Source organism: Galleria mellonella, unplaced genomic scaffold (assembly GCF_026898425.1).
Source record: "Galleria mellonella isolate WM207_F2 unplaced genomic scaffold, CSIRO_AGI_GalMel_v1 utg87, whole genome shotgun sequence".
In the NCBI taxonomy this organism is placed as follows: Eukaryota; Metazoa; Arthropoda; class Insecta; order Lepidoptera; family Pyralidae; genus Galleria; species Galleria mellonella.
Window position 1 is genome coordinate 2,322,766 of NW_026442166.1, and position 21,374 is coordinate 2,344,139.

Genomic DNA, 21,374 nt, shown 5'->3' on the forward strand with positions numbered 1-21,374 from the left:
AGCCGCACACATACTAATGGTAGCAGACTAAATAAATACAAATACAAACTAAACAAAAACAAATATATAACAAGTCAATAATATAACAAATGTCATACAATACAAATGAATTACACATTTACATACATTCATTCTTGTCTATGATATTATGAAATAACAAATTTTAAAATTAGAACTATCGATTTTTTTTCATCTCCACATATATATCGTAGATTTTTTTTTTATTGTTATGTAGTCTTTTACAACATTTCTCACATTTATTTTGCTTCGTCAGCTTTTTACCTAGCAAGACTCAATAATCAATAAATTCTCTTACCGTGTAGAAACACTTTTGTAAAAGCCACTTCGACAAGGTTTGTTTGAATTGTTTAAGACCTAATTCTTTAAACTCTTTAGGGATTGCATTATACAGTTTCGTACACATACGAGGTCTGTCCGGAAAGTTCGTATAAAAGTGTTCTGGAATGCGAGAAAGAGGAGTGGGGAGGCCAGGTAAGCGCAGGACCCCTTCCTTATGTCCCTAACAATGCTTCAGTTCTGGTCTGACCGCCGTGCGGTGCGAACTGGCTTGTCACGCCATCTGTGAAGTTACCTCTAACGAAACCCCGTCGGCATGGAGCCCGCTTCCGTTGAAGAGCAGCGCGTCGTAATCAAGTTTCTCTCGAAACTCGGCAAGAATGGCCGTGAAATTTTTGCCGATCTCAGAACAGTTTATGGGGATGATGCTGTGAAGGAACCAACCGTCCACAAGTGGCTAAAAAGATTCAGAGAGGGCCGAGAAAGCGTTCAAGATGACCCACGTTCAGGACGTCCTTCCACTTATTCCGACGAAAACGTGGAAAGAATTCGAACTTGTGTTAATGGGGACCGTCGTTTAACGGTCAGACAGTCGTGTGGCACGAGTTCGTCCATATGGATTCTTCACCACGACAATGCCCCTGCCCACACCTCTCTTGTTGTCCGTGAGTTTTTGAGTAAAAATTCCATTACGGTGACCGAACACCCCCCCTATTCGCCGGATTTGGCCCCGTGTGACTTCTTCTTGTTCCCAAAAACCAAATTGGTACTTCGGGGGCGGCATTTGGGGGACATAAATGAGATAAAAAAAGCTACGACGGGGCAGCTGAGAAACCTACAACCAGAGGACTTTCAAGGAGCCTTCTCACAGTGGAAACGGCGTTGGCACAAGTGCATTATGTCACAGGGGGAGTACTTTAGGGGATAAAATTGATTTACCTGAATAATTGTAAAATAAAATTTTTAAAAAACTTTTATACGTACTTTCCGGACAAACCTCGTATAATAACAATTTTTTTGATAGACTGCTGTTTTTGGAATACAATTTAAAACTAATCTATTTGGCTGTCTCGTATTTTTTGGGTATTGTTGTACAGCAGTAGTAAATTTGCTAAAATATTTTTTAACAAATACTGCTATTTCATATATGTACATACACGGTAAGGGAAGAAGGCGAAGTTTTTTGAAAAAAGGCCGACATGATTTCCAAGGTGGGATACCACAGATGGCACGAACACATTTTTTTTGAACAAGAAAAGCTTGAAGTGCATCTGTTGAGTTTCCCCAGAATATTAGCCCATAACGTAATTGAGAGGCCACATAACCATGATACGCCATTAGGGCAGATTTTTGATCTGAGGTTCTACCAAGTCGCCTAAGGACAAATACGAATTTGTTTAGTTTATTGCAGACCTTAAAAACATGAGCCTTCCAATTACAGAAGCGATCCACTGTTACACCCAGAAATGACACATCATGTACTTCTTTAACTTTTTCACCTTTATATTTAATGCTGAGATTTAACTCTTTTGCTCCCTTATTCAAAAATTGAATATAGTGAGTCTTATTTATGTTTGCGGTTAGATTGTGACTTTCCATCCATGCTATTAGATATAGATGTAACAGTAGAATTTATGTCGTTTTCAAAAGTTTGTGCATCATTTTTATTCCTGGCTACGATAACAGAAACATCATCTGCAAACAAGACACACCTATTCTCAGTGACTTTCTTATATACATACATGTATACGTAAAACACTTATAAATTTTTTTACATGTCTGAAGAAATAAGTATGCTTACTAGACAAATAAACAAATTAAGAAGATGACAAGTTGCTCAAATAAAAATCCTTAAGTTTTGTTTTAAAACTAAGCGAACATTTTATATTTCGTACGGAAACTGGTGAATATTATGCAAATAAAAATAATTTCAATAAAACAGACATGTTTTTTATTATTATTTTTTCTTTTTTTTTTTACAGTTTCCAGCACTACTCAAATATATTTTGTTAGCTTTGTATACTAACAAAATATATTTGAGTAGTTCTGATTCACAGATACTAACAGTATAATACCAAATTTCAAAATGATTGATTAAAAGCGTAAAAAGTAACAAACAGTATAATGGCAACACTAATAGGAATTATTTATTTATTTATATTCAAAAACACATGATATTTCTTCAAACACCAATGGACTATAATAACGTCATTAATTTCGCTAATGTTTCACGATGGGCGCGCCCTACCGCTCCTGTCGTTTGGCCGCGCCTTCTATTGTGACGGATAGAATTTTGCGACGAAGCGCTAAGTAGGTGGTGTGATGCTAAGCGACTTAATTTCAATAAATAAAAAAAAGCTGGTCAAGTGCGAATCGAACTTTTTACCAGAGGGAGACTTTGTACAAAAGTCGGACTGTAACGTGTTTCAACCGTGAAGCAGTTGTGTTTGCATGGCTGTGTTTCGTTTGAAGGGTGGGATACAAAATTTACAGAGGTTTTTAATGGTTTTTTGTGATGTCCATGGTACTGCTCATGTCAAATTTACCACTTTCCATTAGGTGGGCCCTCAGCTTGTTTGCCATTCTAAGTTGTATAAAAAAAAAAAAAAAAAAAAAAAAGAACTAATGCAACAAGGTTTTCGGATTTTTTCTTTTACTTGTACTTGACATTGCTTCTTGCCAAATTTCATGATTCTGGGTCAACGGGCAGTACCCTATAGGTTTTGATTCCGTTTGGGAATATCAAGATATTCGATATAAATGGAACACAAACAGTCGTATCTTTTGATTGCGTCCTCTAAAGAAGCTTGATTTTTCCACTGCTTTAAGATATCGCAGACCTGAGTGTATGATATTAATTTCAACTTGATACCACCACGCGTTCCTAAGAAAAAGGGTCTTGACATACGGACGGACGAACAGACGAACGGACAACGAAGTGATCTTATAAGGGTTAATTTTTTTCCTTTGTCGGTACGGAACCATAAAAAGGAATAGTAATGCCGCTCGCTATCGGTTTACCCTGACAGAGCACCAATGTGAGATGATAGGCGAGGATAAATCAGGTCAACTGGCCCATAGTGACGAATTTTCCAGGAATTAACTAGGGCGGTATCTAAGGGGGACCACGTGGGCATCGACCAGACAGATTTTATTGCTAGATATGGGACCTAATTACTAGCAATCCCCCCCCTCCCTCATGAGGTCCGTATTAACAATCCTGATTTAACACTTCTTTGCATGATTTTTTTTTATTGGTGATATAAATAAAGGTTCATGTTCAAAATTAAAGGAAATATGGTTAAAAACATCAATTTGACAGCTATGTATGTTTTTTTACTGCAATGTACATTAAAAAGGTATCCAGAGACGGTCAACTTAAAGTGAAATTGTTCTTTTATATATTTTTGTGGTATTCAATGGTATGATGGAAATTTCCACCGTTATGCAAAGAAGGGATAAGAAAATATCACCTTGGAGAGCGTTATATTGACAAAGATCATGCTATAAAAAAATCCGACTAATTGTGGCAAAACCAATTATTTTAATTTAAAAACTAAACTACCCAACCGATCTTGATAAAATTTCTACGAGACCAAACCGTAATTAGATCTTTTCAGATGAATAAAATAAATTATCTAAATCACTGACGGAATTGTGAGGTGACGAGCATACAAATAAAAATACAACAGAATTGAGGATCTCCTTTTTTTGAAATCGGTTGAAAATATCTCGTAAAACACACGTTAAAGTTATAACCAACATTTTGCAGGCGGTCAATTAAATTGCTTTAAAAATAAGCAACTAAATACCGACACGAACACCGGCCGGACCTCTTTCACGGCATTTACAAGCATATTAGTATTATTACAAGGGTATAATGGATATATAATGGGCTCATACATAACATAGGAAATTGGTTTTCTTCATGAAAACCCCCATAAAGTAGGTTACGCAGTAACTTATTGTTAACGTGAACTTTGCTTTATCATTTTAATTATTAATAGACGACTTTAGCGGTCTAGCGGCTTGACGCATCGCTTCACCTTCCAATGGTCGCGGGTTCGATTCTCACGCAATACAAAACATTTATAAATATGTCTTATTATTATGTGTTGGTTTGTGTATTTAGCATTTAGTAATAGTATACATAATAGTTATATATTCCTTTCGCGCGGTTGTCGTAAGAAGCGACTAAGGGAGAGCGAGGGATGGGCAGCAGCGTCCCTCTTAACACATCTCTAAAGCCTAACTGCAGTTGACAATCCGTTTGCCAAGCGTGGCAACTACTGGCAAAACCTCCCAAGGGGGAGGCTTATGCTCAACAGTGGATAGTTAATTCTTGATATGATGATGATGATGATAAAACATAATAAAACAAAATGCAACCGAATTGAGAACCTTCTTTTGAAGTCGGTTAAAACACATACGTCTTTATGGTATTTTAATGACTAATATACCTACTAAACCGTTTCCGATGGAAAATCGTTTAGCAGTAATTTCTTTCTACGCCATGAAAACACACCTGCAGTCATCATAAATTAAATACGACGCAGTAAAAGTTGCAAGAAGTTTTTTTTTCACACGTCGTATTACATAATACTTATTAATTATGAATTTTTTTTTATGGGTGAAAATGGTATGGTAACCCCACCTGCGCTAACGGGATATGCTGCCGGAGCACCAGGAAGGGTGATAGATGAGAATGAAAACAGGCCAGTTAGCCGATCATGATGAATTCATCAGGAATTAACCATGATAGTTTCCAGGGAGAACCGCGAGGACGTCGACCCAGTTGGGTATATTGCTAGCAATGGGATTCTAAGTCTCCATGACTAACAATCCCTTTCCCCCAATTATGAATTTAGTTATTAAATATGAATGATCACATACATGTTTCTTCTAGAAAAATAGAATAGTTTAGTTTCGGTATCAAAATAACTGATTTTGCTTAAGTCGGTTTATAAAGAACACGATTTTATTAATATTTATTACACAATACGCTTTGCTCTTATACTAGGATAACATAAATTATAGGGGGAAAGGGATTGTTGTTGGAATGTCGAACACCATTGCTAGCAATATGCCCTATCAGGTCGACCTCCACGTAGTTCCCCCTGGAAACCATTGTGAACAATTCTTGTTGAATTCGTCACGATAGGCTAACTGACCTGCTTCATCCTCATCTATCATCCTTCACTGGTGCCCCGCCGGTGTATACCGATAACGCGGATGGGGTTGGTTACCATTCCATTATCACTCATTAAAAAAAAACATAAATTGTAAGAAACAATATAACATTACAACATTAATAATCGAAGGAAAACTATCTTACATTTTTACAACACAAATAAAATCTACAATACCCATGCACCAAAAACGGCATTCATTCCATCACTGAATTTAAAACACATACAAAAGAAAATTACTCACAATTATTAAACTACATTTTTGCAAACACTTAAATTAAAAAAGAAAAAAGATTCACATCAGACGCTATATATTTTTTCTTTATAAAATACGCGACTGTTTCAGAGGTCCGACCGAGCGTGTCTGCTCTTGTTAAATTCGCAAGACACCACCTACGCTGTTATGTGAGCCTGGTACACGCGAGGTAGAAAGTGTGAGTAATTAATTAAAATAATCTCCTATTTGATTAAAATTATGTGGGTCAAATGACGATCACGTTATTATCGATTTAATAAGAACATACAGTAAAAATAATAAAAAAGAAACTTTAATAGCAACGAAATTGCTATCAAAAACATCATCACAATCGCCTCTGGAATTGATGATATCTTGATCAAATTCAGAGACGATTACGTAACAGAGAAATAAAAAACAAAAATAAGTAATAATTTAATAATTAGAAAAATTGGGGTTTCAGTATTGCCAAGAAGGATCTTTGATAAATACTTCCACTTTCCATCAGATAGATCACCAGCCTATTAGCCTATTTTTTTAATGGGTGATAATGGAATGGTAACCACACCCGCGCTATCGGTATACACCGGCGGGGTACCAGTGAAGGATGATAGGTGAGGATGAAGCAGGTCAGTTAACCCATCGTGACGAATTCAACAAGAATTGTTCACGATGGTTACCAAGGGGAGCCACGTGGAGGTCGACCTAATAGGGCATATTGCTAGCAACGGGGCTATCAAACTCCATTGCTAACAATCCCTTTCCCCCCGCCTATTAGCCTATTAGGCGCCTTGTTAATAAAAATACACTTCTGACTTATACGTAAAATATTTGGGCGTCTAGACTCCTTGAAGATAATCAAGCCAAGCTTAAACGCAGTTTTATCTAAGATAAAAGAGATTAGGAGATCATTTAAGTAAAACTCATTAATTCTTAACTGTAAGTTCAAATCAATATAGTATATATAAACGGTAACGAGTAAATAATAACAGCAAGTAATTTATATGAAATACTCTATTGAAAGAAATACAGAGCTTTGATGGATTTGGAAATCAAATTAAATAGACTGTGTTCAGAATATGAGATTTTATTTATTATTTTTATTTAATAACTAAAAATATAAAGCAAATATTCCATGACATATTTAAGAGAAAAAAAAATTATGTACGTTTACATATAAATTATTACGTATGACACCAAGTGTATGTATGGCTTAATGTAGAATGACCTTCGATTTATTTAAAACATCAGCTTACGGTCATTGTTTATTACTATTATATACCAAAAGTTTAGCCACTTTAGGGTTCCGTACCTTAATAGAGAAAAATGGAACTCTTATAGGATCACTTCATTGTCAGTCTGTCCGTCTGTCAAGAACCTCTTTCTTAGGAATGCGTAGAGGTATCAAATTGATATTAATATTATATACTCAGGTATGCAATCTTTTAAAACAGTGAAAAATTCAAGCTTCTAAATCGACGCAATCAAAAGATACGGTCGTTTACGTTCCATTTATATCGTATATTTTGAAATTCGCAAAAGGTAAAACATATACCTATAGGGTACTTCCCGTTGACCTAGAATCATGAAATTTAGCAAGAAGCAATATCATGTAGCACAAGTAAAGGGAATAATTCGATAACCGTAAATCTGTAGTTTAAAAAATTAAACTTGATTTTGTACGGAACCCTCGTTACGCGAGTCCGACTTACACTTGACTGGCTTTTTTTTAAATTTAATCTATTATAGGTAAGCGTCGAATACTGAGCAATCTCGTATTTTAAATTATAGTATAAATTCGAACAGTATTATTATTATATTTTATATTGCATTGTTTCTCCAACTGTACTCTTGGTAGTTCTTTGTTTAAAATATAGTATTGTAATATATTTATGCGTTTGCAGGTAGGTGCCGCATCGAAACAATAGTCTCGAACTGCCGCGTAATGTATGTAGGCGAGTCAATTGTAGCATTTGGAGCCACTTGGATTTTATGGTTCATTTAATTATATCATCATCATTACAACTCATTCATCAGGGAGGAGGAAACTAGTAGGTCCAATGTCCCATTGCTAGCAATAAACCCTGGCAGGCCAACCTCCATGCAGTCCCATATACAAACTATCTAGGTTAATAGATAATAATGGTATGGTAACCCCGCCTGCGCTATCGGCATCGGTATACGCTGACAAGTCGCCAGTAATGAATTTTTTTTTTAATGGAATGATAATGATGTGGTAACCCCGCCCGCGATATCGGTATACACCGACGAGGCACCAGTGGAAGATGATAGGTGAGAATGAATGCAGGTCAGTTGGCCCGCCATGATGAATTCGACTAGAATTAAACATGATGGTTTCCAGGGGGAACCGCGTGGAGGTCAACTTGAGAAGCTATATTGCTACTAATGGGGCTATTAGACCCCATTGCTAACAATCCCTTTCCCCCCCCAAACAAACCCATTACACTACCCTAACAAGTCGACGTTTACGCCGTTCCTCCTGGTAACCATCGTGGTTAATTTTTATTGAATTCATCACGATGGATCAACTGACCTGCTTGATCCTGACCTATCATCCCTCACTGGTGCCTCCCCCCAGCTTATACCGATAGCGTAGGAGGCGTTACCATTCCATTATCAACCATTAAAACCCCATTACTAATAATCTCTCCCCCCTTTCGATAGATAGTAGGTGAGGATAAAAACAAATCAGTTGGCCCAGCGTAGTGGAGCCCAAGTTTAATTCTTGAAGGATTCATTAAGTTGGGATAAATGACACCACCGTGATTGAGACCGTATAGTTCCGGCATAGAATAGGCCATCCCTTCCTATCCCGTGGTTGTCATAAGAGACGATTAAGGGAGGGCAAGGGATGGGCAGCAGCGTCCCTCTTAAAACATTTCTAAAGTCTGACTGCAGTTGCCAATCCGCCTGTCAAGTATGGCAACTACTGGCAAAACCCCACAAGGGGGAGGCTTATGTTCAACAGTGGAGAGTTAAGTTGGTATGATGATGAAATGACATTGTTTGGCATGAAAAAGGACATAAGATACTATATTTTAACCCAGTCAATAAACATATTTCAAACCAAAACTAAAAGTCAAGGGTATGCAGTAGTTATTATGTTATATAATGCTTTATCTATATTAATTGCTATCAAATATTCTGAACACGTTATGCCCAATTCAATAACACATAAATAAATCAAAACTTACTATTTCTAATACAAGTTGGTAAAAAACACCTTGACATTTCCACTAAAATAGTGAGGTTAATAAAAAATAAAGGAATACAAGGAAGCGTTGGTATGGAGTACGTGGATGCACGTCTTACTTCTTAAAGCCCTCCGAAACAAAAAAAAAAATAAAAAATAAAAAACCCTCCGAAATTTCTGTTAAAAACCTTATTGTATATTTTAAAATTGGTCTGGGGGTCTAATTTACCCCTTTATTCATAATAATTATAAGCTTCTACAATTCTATTTTAACTATATGTCAAATTGGGGATTTAACTCAAAAGAAAGAGACAAAACAGTTCAAGGTTTATGAGAGGTTTGATATTTTTATGAATGAAAGAGAGAGAGAGAGAATCTAAATTAAACAAAGCTTGTAATATGGATCGTAGATAACTGATTAATGTACTTAAAAAAAAATTAATAGTTAAATACATACCCTTTATACGTATAAAACATCTAGACAAATATAATCAGATATACTCATGACTACAAATGCATGTATCGGGAACCTGAGACCATGGGGCTTACCATGAAATGAAATTCCGAAGTTTCGGACTCAATTTCGTGTTTTTGCTCATACCTAAATCGACCCAGTAAATGGAGTTCAACATTTCGTTCGTCATAAATCCTATCATAAAAGTCCAAAGGAAAAATATTTTAATATTTTTAATGTTTTTAAACGGTAAGTATTATGTAATTTTAACATCAAATTTGTGTTTCGTTCGGCTCCGAAATTTCGGAAAACATTTTATAATAGGCCTTCATGTCACCAAAAAAAATTATACAAGATTGTGTGTAAACAAAATAAAAAACATAATTAAGATTGTGTTCCACAAAAAATAGACATCAATCGTGGCAAAACCAATTATTTACATTTAAAAACTAAACTACTAAGTCGATTTTGATAAAATTTATATGGCACCAATCTGTTAGTAATCTTTTCAAATAAGAAAACGAATTTTTCAAATCTATTTGTAACTCACGGTGTTTTTTTTTAATGTATGATAATGGAACGGTAACCACACCCGCGCTATCGGTATACACAGGCGGGGCACCAGTGAAGGATGATAGGTGAGGATGAAGTAGGTCAGTTAGCCCATCGTGACGAATTCAACAAGATTTGTTCACGATGGTTTCCAGGAGGAACCACGTGGAGGTCGACCTAATAAGGCATATTGCTAACAATGGGGCTGTCAAACTCCATTGCTAACAATCCCTTTCCCTAACTGACGGTGTTATGAGGTTACTAAAAACATAGCCAAATTACCTTCTTTTTACAGTCAATTGAAAAGAAATATAATCAAGTGTAAGATGGCCAACGGTGACGTCATTAAATATTTCCCACAGACAAAGTAACGAGTAGTATCAATTGTATGGCTGAGTAATAAAGAATCCATTGCAAGTACCCAATGTATTTTTGGCAAGTTGCCAGGATTGTAGTGGCAAAAAATAGCTAAAGAAAAAGCTGCAGACATATTGCGTATAACTTTCTTGAAAATCAATCGCAATTGAATGAATAAATGTATAAATGTTTGATGGCAAGATATATAGGGTATAGGTAACTACCTAATCCGGTAAGCCGATTTTCAACAGACTTCAAAAGGGGGGAAAGGGATTGTTAATAATTGAGACTGAGAATCCCATTGCTAGCAATATACCCAACCAGGTCGACCTCCTCGCGGTTCCCCCTGGAAACTATCATGGGTAATTCCTGTTGAATTCATCATAATAGGCTAACTGGCTTGTTTTCATTCTCATCTATCACCCTTCAATGGTGCTTAGCCAGCGTATCCCATTAGCGCAGGCGGGGTTACCATACCATTTTCACCCATCAAAAAAAAAACAGACTTCAAAAAAGTTATCAATTTGGTTGTATTTTTTTTTTATATTTATTACCTCATAACTCTGTCAGGTGTAAACCGCTTTGCAAATTATTTCTTTATCTGAAAGGATATACTTACAGTGTTATTATTTTATTATTATTATTTCAGCCGTTAACTGTCCACTGCTGAATATAAGTTTTCCCAATAAGAGGAGTTTCGCCAGTAGTTGCCACGTTTGGCAGGCGGGTTGGCAACCGTAGTTAGGTTTTTAGAGATGTCTTATGAGGGGCGCTGCTACCCATCCCTCGCCTTCCCTTAGTTATTCTTTCGACACCCACGGGAAAGGAAGGGGTGGCCTATTGTGTGACGGAGCACACACGGCAAACTTACAGATTGATACCATAGAAATTTTATCAATAATCGATTCAGTAGTTTAGTTTTAAATATTTTTTTTTCAAGTTAGACTGTTTTTTTTTTTTTTCATGCATGGCCTCTGATTTCTCCGTCAATTGATGACCGACTTCAAAAATTCTTTTTTTATAATATTAATATAGATTTAAATATATTAAAACCAATTCATTTACTTTTTACTTTCTTCATACCTGGAGTAAATTCAAAATTAGAATGTTTCCTGTGACGAACGTAAAATTTTGTCCATGTTAGTTTGGAGTTTACTGGCGAATAAACGTCGATTTGTTGTGGCAAAAGTAAAAGGAGCTCTGCCAAATTGATTAGCATATAGTTAGTTTGCATATAGTTAATAACCCAATAATGTCCTGCAATTTGACTTGCTAAATAAACTTTCTGCGTGAGTAAGCTAATAGTCGGAAGTAATTTTTCCGGAAGTCGAATTAGACATGCATGGCCGAGAGTGATGTTTCGCTAGTTAATTAAAACTCGCCTGTTTATGTCACACAAAATTGTCGAAGTGATTTAGCAACCTCAAAAAATCTAAAATTCACCTCAATCAGACATCTTTTTTTTTCTAATTTTACTTTATACTAGTTCAACTCGCGACTTCGTCCGCGTGTCCGCACATCATGAATATCAACAGAATACACTATGATGCTCACAGTGGCATCATGCGTTTCCTTTCCTTATATTATGTGTGAGGGCGTCAAACGAGCATGTAGTTCAGTTGATGGTAAGTGATCACCGAACCCCATGACCACTGGGGGGGAAGGATTGTTAGTAATTGAGACTAAAGGTGCTATTAGTAGCAATATACCCATCAAGGTCGACCTCCACGTGGTCCTGGAAAAAATCGTGCTGAATTCCAGGTTTATTCATCCCGATGGACTAACTGACCTACATTTTCACCGGCACCTATTTTTCTTCACTGGTGCCCCATCAGAGTATATCGTTAGCGCGGACGAGGTGACCATTCCATTGTCATCCAATAAAAAAAAACATGAATACTAACTACACCAGGGGAGTCGCCAAAGCTTTGGCCTTTATCTATACTTATAATAAATATGTAGAGAAGTCAATTCTGTACATGAAATATATTTCCAAAATAACTATCAGGCGGTGATTAGTGATCGATACTGATGTCAAAAATGCAATCAGTAAAATTTTTGTCTGTATGTTCGTTATAGAAACAAAAATTACTCGACGGATTTTAACGAAACGTGGTACAATTATTCTTCATACTCCTGGGCAGATTATAGTATACTTTTCTTCACACTACGATCAATAGGAGCAGAGTAGTGAAGGGAAATGTTGGGAAAACGGGAGAAGTTAGTCCATTTTTAAACTTCTGTCGCGTGTGCAGCCTTAATGGCCACTTTTTAGAATGTAAAAATGTCCATCCATGCGACGCCGGGACGGGCCGCTAGTACTAAATATATACACTATACTATACTGCGTGCATTGTAATTTCATTGCTATATCTACCCTCCAAATTAAATAACGGCCATGTACCTAAACACAACTGTAAAACTGTAAATTGTTCCTTGAACAATGTTCCACGCTGAGCTTCGACCTTTTTGTATTGCTGCAGATCACACATAATAACACAATTTTATAAATCTTATGTTGTTTTATGTATTATCTATTCTTATGTACATGTTGTGTGTGATTAGTAACAAACAAATAAACGATATATCTATCTATCTATCTAAAATTTAAATCTTTAAAACCGTGTTTAACAAGTACTCGTTTACGATGGATAGCTATGCAATAGATATAGAAGTTGCACGGACTTCAATTTCGCCACAACAGTTTGCATCTTCCAGTCCGTAGGCGTAACGATGTGCCTGGTCGTTTTATTGTTCTTTAGTTGATTTGGCATTGCATAGATAAAGTCATTGTATTAGTTTGTGAAGAGGTCAAATCGATTAGATTAATTAAAAACCTTACAATATCTTCATCATCATCATCTAATCAGCCTTTAACTGTCCACTGCTGAATATAAGCCTCCCTCTTGGAGGGGCTTTGTCAGTAGTTGCCACGCTTGACAGGCGGATTGGCAACCGCAGTTAGGCTTTGGAGATGTTTTGAGAGAGACGCTGCTGTCCATCCCTCGTCCTCTCTTAGTCGGCTCTTACGATACATACTAATGTAAAATTGTAACTAAATAACAGCCATGCAAACAAAACTGTTTCACGGTAGATACATGAATGGGATAGGGGTGCCCAAGCAAACGACTTTTGTACAAAGTCTCCCTCTGGTGATATCTATGCATGGGAGATATTTAAGAAAAAAATATATAAAGTCTTAATAAGATCAATAGATATCAAAACAATAATTTTTTGAAATTTTGTCTTGTTCTGGCATAAAATACTGCACAAAATTAGATGCGATTTTCATTCGATTAATAAATTAAGCAATGCAAATAAAACTCTTTAAAATCGCGTCTTAAGAAGAAAGCAAATAAAGTTATTATTCATTAAAAGAGTAGAAAAGTGTGATATAAAAACTTACCCTAATATATCTTTCTAAATCGGGTGGTATGCTCTGTTCCAGCGGTGTATCATTGTCTCTTTCTTTCTTGTCTTCTGCTTTTGCACCATTTTCGCTCAGGATCACGCTTTCAGTGGAGTTCACTTGCTCTTCCTCATTCTTTGTTGCGTGTTCTTTCACATCAGTCTAGAAGGACAAAAACATTATATTTGCATTATACAATATAGGGAGTAAGCAAAACATTTAATAAATATAACGATACAGTTGAGAGATAGACAAGAACCTAGACTTTAGAGATTTATCCATGTCTAATGTATACAAAGTGAAAACGAAGTAGTTAGTCATCTATGAAACTAAGAATCTGTCGTTGTTATAAAATATATTAAGATAGAAATTTCGTAAATTGAAAAAAAAAATGTGAAATTTAAAAATTTACCCATATTATAGACATTACAGAAATTTTGATGGAAAAAAAATTAAAACTGCTAAAAAAAAACTTTGAAACTGCTTAGGCTTTTTATCCTCCCATCACACATCAACCGTTAATTGCCCACTGCTGAACATAAGCATCTTCTATAAAGGGGGGTTTTACCAATAGTTATCACGCCAAGCGTCGTCGTCGTCGGATTTGCAACGACCGTTAGACTTTGGTGATGTTTTAAGAGGGACATCCCCATAGTAACTATTTTTTTGTTCTCTTTCAACAATTTTTTGTCGTTTTTCGTCTCATGTTCCTTTCGTGAAATTTATTCAGTTTCACTTACAAACACATTCTCTGAAATTTTGATTTCACCTTGTATATTTTGGTCGCAGACAAGTCGCTGCTAAAAAGTAATAAGTCCATACCTACCTAATAAATAATTATAGTGGCATGTGTACACATAACGTAAGGACCAAGAAGTGGAGCAGCGAACTTTAATGCCTAATCGATACATCTTGGCATTTGGTATGAGGTTAGCACTTATTGGCTAGTATCAACGAAATATAAAACCAAATAAAACATTGCTTCACAAACATACATTTAACATTTTAGTACACAAAAATACATAAGCAATTTTACAAAAAGATATCGTCATTACATCAGCCGTTAACTGTCCCTTGCTGAACATAGATGTCCCCCATAAGGGGGGTTTTACTAGTAGTTGACACGCTTGACAGGCGGGTTCGTAGTTAGGTTTTGGTGATATTTTAAGGGGGAGGCTGCCGCCAATTTCCTCGACCTTGAAATTCCCTTAATCGCCTCTTACAACACCCACGGGAAAGGAAAAGGTGGCCTATTCTATGTCAAATTCTATGTATTCATACAAAAAGATATAATGAGCTAAAAATGAGAAAAAAAAAACAGTAAAAAAAATATAAAAATCAAAGCCACTCCTTCTTTTCCCGTGAGTGTTGTAAAAGACGACTAAGGGACGACAAGGAATGGGCAGCGGCGTCCCTCTTAAAACATCTCTAAAGCCTGACTACAACCCCCAATCCGCCTGCCTAGCGTGGCAACTACTGACAAAACCCCCAAGGGGGAGACTTATGTCCAGCTGTGGAGGATTAAGAGCTGATATGATGAATCAAAAAACATAATAATACTTGTAAGTATTTAATATCGTAATGAACTGAAAAAACACTTAATTTACAACTTCATTTAATCTTTGCTTATAAGCGCTTATCAGTGTACAGATAAAAAATACTGTATTTTTTATGTATTAAAAATAAAATAGTAACTTTGCTAGCGCAATCATATACGCTACTAGTGAAGGATGATAGGTGTGGATGAAGTCAAGTCAGTTGTCCCACCGTGACTAATTCACTACGAATTAATTACGATAGTTTTCAAAGTAGACTGCGTGTCGACAATACAACTAGCAATGGGCCGCTAGTCCCCGTCAATAATAATCCCCACTCGCCATTTCCTATGACTAGTCTTATCTGTGATTATGATAAGTTACGATACGGCATTGCGTCAGTGCAGCTAGCGGAGACTGTCTATAATGTTATAGCTAAGTTTGAGGTTGTAAACCTATACTTTCTATAAAAACAATTTTTTTTCTCTTCATTTGTAAATTCTGAACCGATTTTGATGATACGACAAGTTGGTTCTATATTAATTTCATCAAGATTGAAATATCCTTTCCCATTCCAAATAGGTACTATTTATTTTTTTATTTATTTAAACTTTAATGCACAGTGAAACTCTATTTACATATGGCAGACATCACTGGACAGTGTTGTCTATCAGACAACCATTGGGCAAACAGAAAAATTAGTAGGTGGGATGCATTATTGAATTGAGAAAATATAAAAAGTAATACTATGTGTGTAGTACATAGCAAACTTAATGATAAAAAGGTGTTAAGGCACTAAAAGGTAATAAACATACAAAATCCCTTTTACATTTATATTGTTACAGTAAGGATATATATATACATATATTAGAGTTTTGCAATTTTGTTTTTAATCCTGACTAATAAAAAATAAAAGCTGTAAAGCTTACTCCAAAAAAGTAACACAAATATATATACAACAAAACTATAGTATAAATATATATATATATATATAATAATACTAACTATATCCTGCAGTATTGCCTGTGTTAAATAATACATAACATATATAACATACCTATGTACTAAATTTCATTTAAATCTGTTTAGTAGTTTTTGCATGAAAGAATAACAAAAATTCATCATTACAAATGTACACATTCACTACCAATAATATCAGTACAACAAAAATTGTTTTTAAAATTATAAACGAGAAAAAAAATAGATTATGATTGATTACTACCATACATAAAGTGTTCAATACTCATAGACAATTGTGTATGCTTCTATGATTTTTTTTTATACAATTTAGAATGGCAAACAAGCTGACGGCCCACCTGATGGAAGATGGTAACCATTGCCTATAGACATGATGTGATTATTAATTTTTTTTTTCCTTAACATCATAATTTTATTTAACGCAATCAATTCTCCCGACTGGACAGGTATATGAGATGAATGTTTTATTAAAATTACCAGTATTAACCTGCATATTTGGTCACATGGATCAGGATTAAAATCATATGCACTAGAAAACAGATCTGCGACTAGATCTAGAAACTAAATACAGTTTAACATTTGCATACCTCTACAGGGTGCTACATGTTATGTACCTACTTGTATATGTAACTTCTTATTGTACCATGTAGCAAGCGAATAAATATGATTTGATTTGTGTAACAAATATTTCTAATATAATAAAATTGTAACTGGACACTGTCTGTACATACATAATATTAAAAAAATAGAAATAAGAGGTTTTAATATGAACAATTTTTAGAAGTTTTCTGTCTGTATATTTATTAAGGCATCACCCAAAAACTACTACACTAAATTAAATGCAGTTTTCATTGTTATATTCCCGAAATTCTAACTTAAAAACTAGTGTATGTTTTATCTTGATATGCCGTCTAGAAGTGGTCAATTTCACTGGTTTCCCTACTTCTAAAATCTGCGCATTTAAAGTAATGAACAATAAGCTAGTACTTAAATATAATCAGATGTACAAAAAAGATTGAGTAACAAACATCCAAAAATGTTAAAAGAAATTTGACATATATTAGTAACATTAAGAGGATATATATTATTTACATATTTATAGTCTTTCACTGAAACATGATTAAATATTTTTTTATTTTGTTTTACCAATGAGGTTAAAAAATCTGTATATAAATCCATGATAAATATTATACCAAATTAAACATTAGAATTACAGTAATTGTAGATATGAGTTAAATAACTTATTCTATTTATTAAATAATATACAAGATGTTATTATATTATTATGATATGCTTGCTTACTGGCAATTTAAAAATTAAAAAATTCAGTAAATAATATTTTATTTTATTAACATTTTACTGGTTCAAACCACATGAGCGTAGATGCTAAACCCTACAAAAAGAAACATTTATAATGGGCCAAATTTTAAACAAATTTATATGTAACTGTAAAAGTTTTATCTCTCTTATGTAAAATGCATCATTATAGCTCAACATTTTAGAGATATTAAGATATTTTGCATATTCCCCTTAATAGTTAGTTAATACCTATTTATTTATTTTTGATATCTACAACTAATGTGTTATTATTAAAAAATATAACAAAGACAAATCAAGTTTTGGACAATTACAAATTGAACTTTCAAATTTACTTATGAATTTGCAAAAATATAACATATCTTTATGTTATTGCAAAAATATCATAAGATTATATAAAGGTACATAACTATACAAAAACAAATGGTAATAATAAAAAGAAAGCTTAATATTTACAAATAAGAGAAGAAAATGTTTATATATGAATTCATAAAAACACAGTAGTTTATATAATATATTTATAATAAAAATAAAAGAAATATTTGACAGACATTTTAATTAAAAAATTCAAATAAAACAATATATAGGTAGGTAAATTATTTATATATATATATATATATATATATATATATATATATATATATATATATATATATATATATATATATATATATATATATATACTATTTTATTTACGTCACAGATGCATTATTCTACGCAACGAGCCAAACAACCGGCACGTATAGTTGAATCGATAGGAAAACACTTGAGTGCAGAGTTACTGGCTAGACGAAGCAATGAAGGCAAAAGAAAATCGATAAACATGCGACACACTCAATAGTTTCAAAAATAAGTTTACTTTTTTAAATTAATTAAAACTCACATTTACAGGACGCGAAGCTAATCCAAGCAGCATTTTCTCTTTCTCAATCTCACGCCTTTTCATAATAATGAGCCTTTCTAAATCACCGGTAGATAACATTTTATTATTGTGTACACCGTGAAAGTTTCACTTTCAATTCCAGCGCGGGAAAATTATGATTGTATTGCGAAATACGTCTTGATTATACAATGGCAAATGTTTCACATTCGTTATATTATAATTATTTTCTATTGTCATTTAAACAATTGTAAATATTTTTTATTTTAATTTTGTAAAATTAAAAATTGTTTTACGTTTGGTCGTTTAAACTTTGATTTTGAATTTGACAATATAATTTCACACTGACAATTAACAATATAACATGACATTGATAGTTGTAATTATTTTTTTTATTTGCACAAAATACGCAGGCAAAGTATGTGGTCCATACAGCCTAGTTATATAGTAGTAGTATTATAATTATTATCCACAATGGGAATAGCAAAGAAACTAAGCTATTGATACAAAACGATATAGACCATAGGGAAATATTGGTTTAATTCAGCTAAAAATAACGATACATTGGTATTATTACAGACAATAGTAGTTAGAAAAGGAATGTCACAATCTTAAGTCAATAATAGAAAAACAAACCAGTATTTGTAAAGAGTTTCGTATACTACATTCACCCATGTTTTTTAAAAAACCTAAGTTATTATAATTCATAATGCTAAATAAGCGGGTGGTTCTTTCACGAATAGCCGCTGAGACGATCGACCACCATTAAAAGGCCCAGTGCCATCAGCATTCAAAAGTCAGCTCTCGGTATCTGTATCGGTTCGAGATCGATCGGAGTTCTCAATTTCGTCAGTGTTAGTTATATCTCCAACTAATCTATTAATTGGGGCAAGATGTCTATTAGATACAGTATCCTCTCGTCCATCAGCAAAACGTACTAAAGAATAATTTGGGTTGGATTCTAGCAATTCGACTTCTTCTACTAGAGGATCATATTTACTTTTTCTTACGTTTTTCTTCAAAAGTATTGTGAATCATTAAATATATATACCAGATCGTCTGGGAAAACATAACAACTTATCATGTGGAGTTGCATTCGTAGCAGTACATAACAAAGAGCGTATGGAATGTAATGCTAATACCTGTTCCCAATATCGTATGTCAAGGTTCTTGGATCTTAAAGATAATTGGATGGTTCTCACAGTGTCCCATTCAATCGCTCAACTTGACCATTTCCTTCCGGATTTAAGGTGTAGTTCGACTACAAGCAATATTATTTCTTAGTAGGAAATCTTTAAATTCTTGTGACATAAATCCAGCACCACGATCTGAATGAATATATAGGCGTTCCAAAAGTTTTAAACACATTATGACAGTTCCTGATGATACGTCTTTACACGGGTAAGCAAATGGAAAACGAGAAAATTCATCAACAATAGTTAATATATATTTATTTTCAGTATTGAAGGTAATTTAAAGTCTAAACTGAGTCTTTCAAATGGAGAAGTAGCTTTGATAAGTCGTCCTTTGCTATTTGCAAATCTAGGTTTTATCTCGGCACAAATAGGACAACTCGCAGTCATGTCTTTAATCTCTACAAGAGAATAGGGCAAATTTTTAGAACGCAAATGAATTCTTGTGATTCCTGGATGGCATAGAGTATTGTGCAGTTGATATAAATTTTTACGTGAAAATGTACTAGCACAAACTCTTGATAATGCATCTGATATATATTACCAGGTCGATAGACAATATCAAATTTAAAACAAGACAGTTATATATCTCTCTATTTTTTCATTCTTAATTTTACTTGTATGCTTCTGATTGAACATAAAAGAGACAGATTGTTGATCAGTTATTAAAAGAAAATGTTTTCCAATTAAATGATGACGCCATTTACGTACTTTCAACAATCGCTGATGCTTCCTTCTCTATTGACGAATGGTTTCTATAAATCTGTTAAGGAAAAAAATTACAGGGCGTCCATTTTGCGAAATTGCCAAAGCATGATGAGAAGCATCTGTTTCGACAGTGAACATTTGTGTGTCGTCAATTGCTAAAAGCTGCATTTGCAATATCTTTAAATGATACTTTCAAATGATTCGCTTATTATATGTGATAAAGGAAATGAGTTATTCGTTATTAAAGGACTTATTTTCTCTGAATAATTGTTTATCCATCTAGAAAAATGTGCAAACATACCTAATATTTTCTTCAAGGAAGTTAAGTCTGTAGGTGCAGGCATAGAAAGTAATGGTTTAAGACGCTCTTTATCAGGCTTTACAGTGTTATCTCTCTATAGTATAACCCAATAAGTTAATAGACTCAGAGCCAAACTTGCATTTATCTTTATTTAAAGTAATTTTATATTTTTCTACTGCTGTCATAAATTTGGCTAAGTTAGCATCATTAATTTATCCTTTCCACAAACAGTGACATCGTCTAAGTAAGCATAAGTATCTGTAAGATTTTCATTATCAATAATATATTGCATCGTTCTTTGGAATGCTGATACGCCATTTGTAACTCCAAAAGGTATACGTGTAAATTGATATAATTTACCACATGCTTCAAATGCTGTATAAGGTCTTTCCTTTTGCAGAATCGGCACTTGGTGGTAAGCACTTTTAAGGTCTATTTGGCTAAAATATTTATTCTGAGCAATTTTAGATACAAGAAATTCAATGTTCGGCAATGGATACGCATCAAGTTCTGTAAATTTGTTTATCGTTCGTGAATAGTCAATAACAAGACGTTTTCGATATACCGCCACCAGTTACTAGGACTTGTGCTCGCCAAGAAACATACTTGGCTCTATAATTCCATCTTTTAATAGCTTTTGAATTTCTTCAGAAATGAATTTTTGGTCATCATCATTATAGCGCCTTGATTTTATTGCCACAGGTTTGATATAGGCGACAAATTTGAAAATAGAGTTGCGTTATATATTTGCAGCC

General features: G+C 34.2%; 1 protein-coding gene across 5 annotated transcripts in view; it reads right to left on the bottom strand.

Moving 5' to 3' along the window:
• The window catches only part of LOC113513687 (zinc finger CCCH domain-containing protein 13-like), a 43,048-nt gene extending 24,180 nt beyond the window's left edge, over positions 1–18,868 (bottom strand). Inside the window, exons 1-2 of one of the 5 annotated variants that reach the window (XM_052902098.1) lie at positions 18,421–18,868; positions 13,705–13,869 (exon numbers count right to left, since the gene is read on the bottom strand). In XM_052902098.1, coding sequence (XP_052758058.1) covers positions 13,705–13,869; positions 18,421–18,519 — 264 coding nt within the window. In that variant the 5' untranslated portion in view covers positions 18,520–18,868. Of the gene's footprint in view, positions 1–5,663; positions 5,868–13,704; positions 13,870–18,420 lie in introns of those variants that run through there. The other 4 variants (XM_052902099.1, XM_052902100.1, XM_052902103.1 and 1 more) reach the window with 4 other exon arrangements.
• Positions 18,869–21,374: the final 2,506 nt, after the last annotated feature.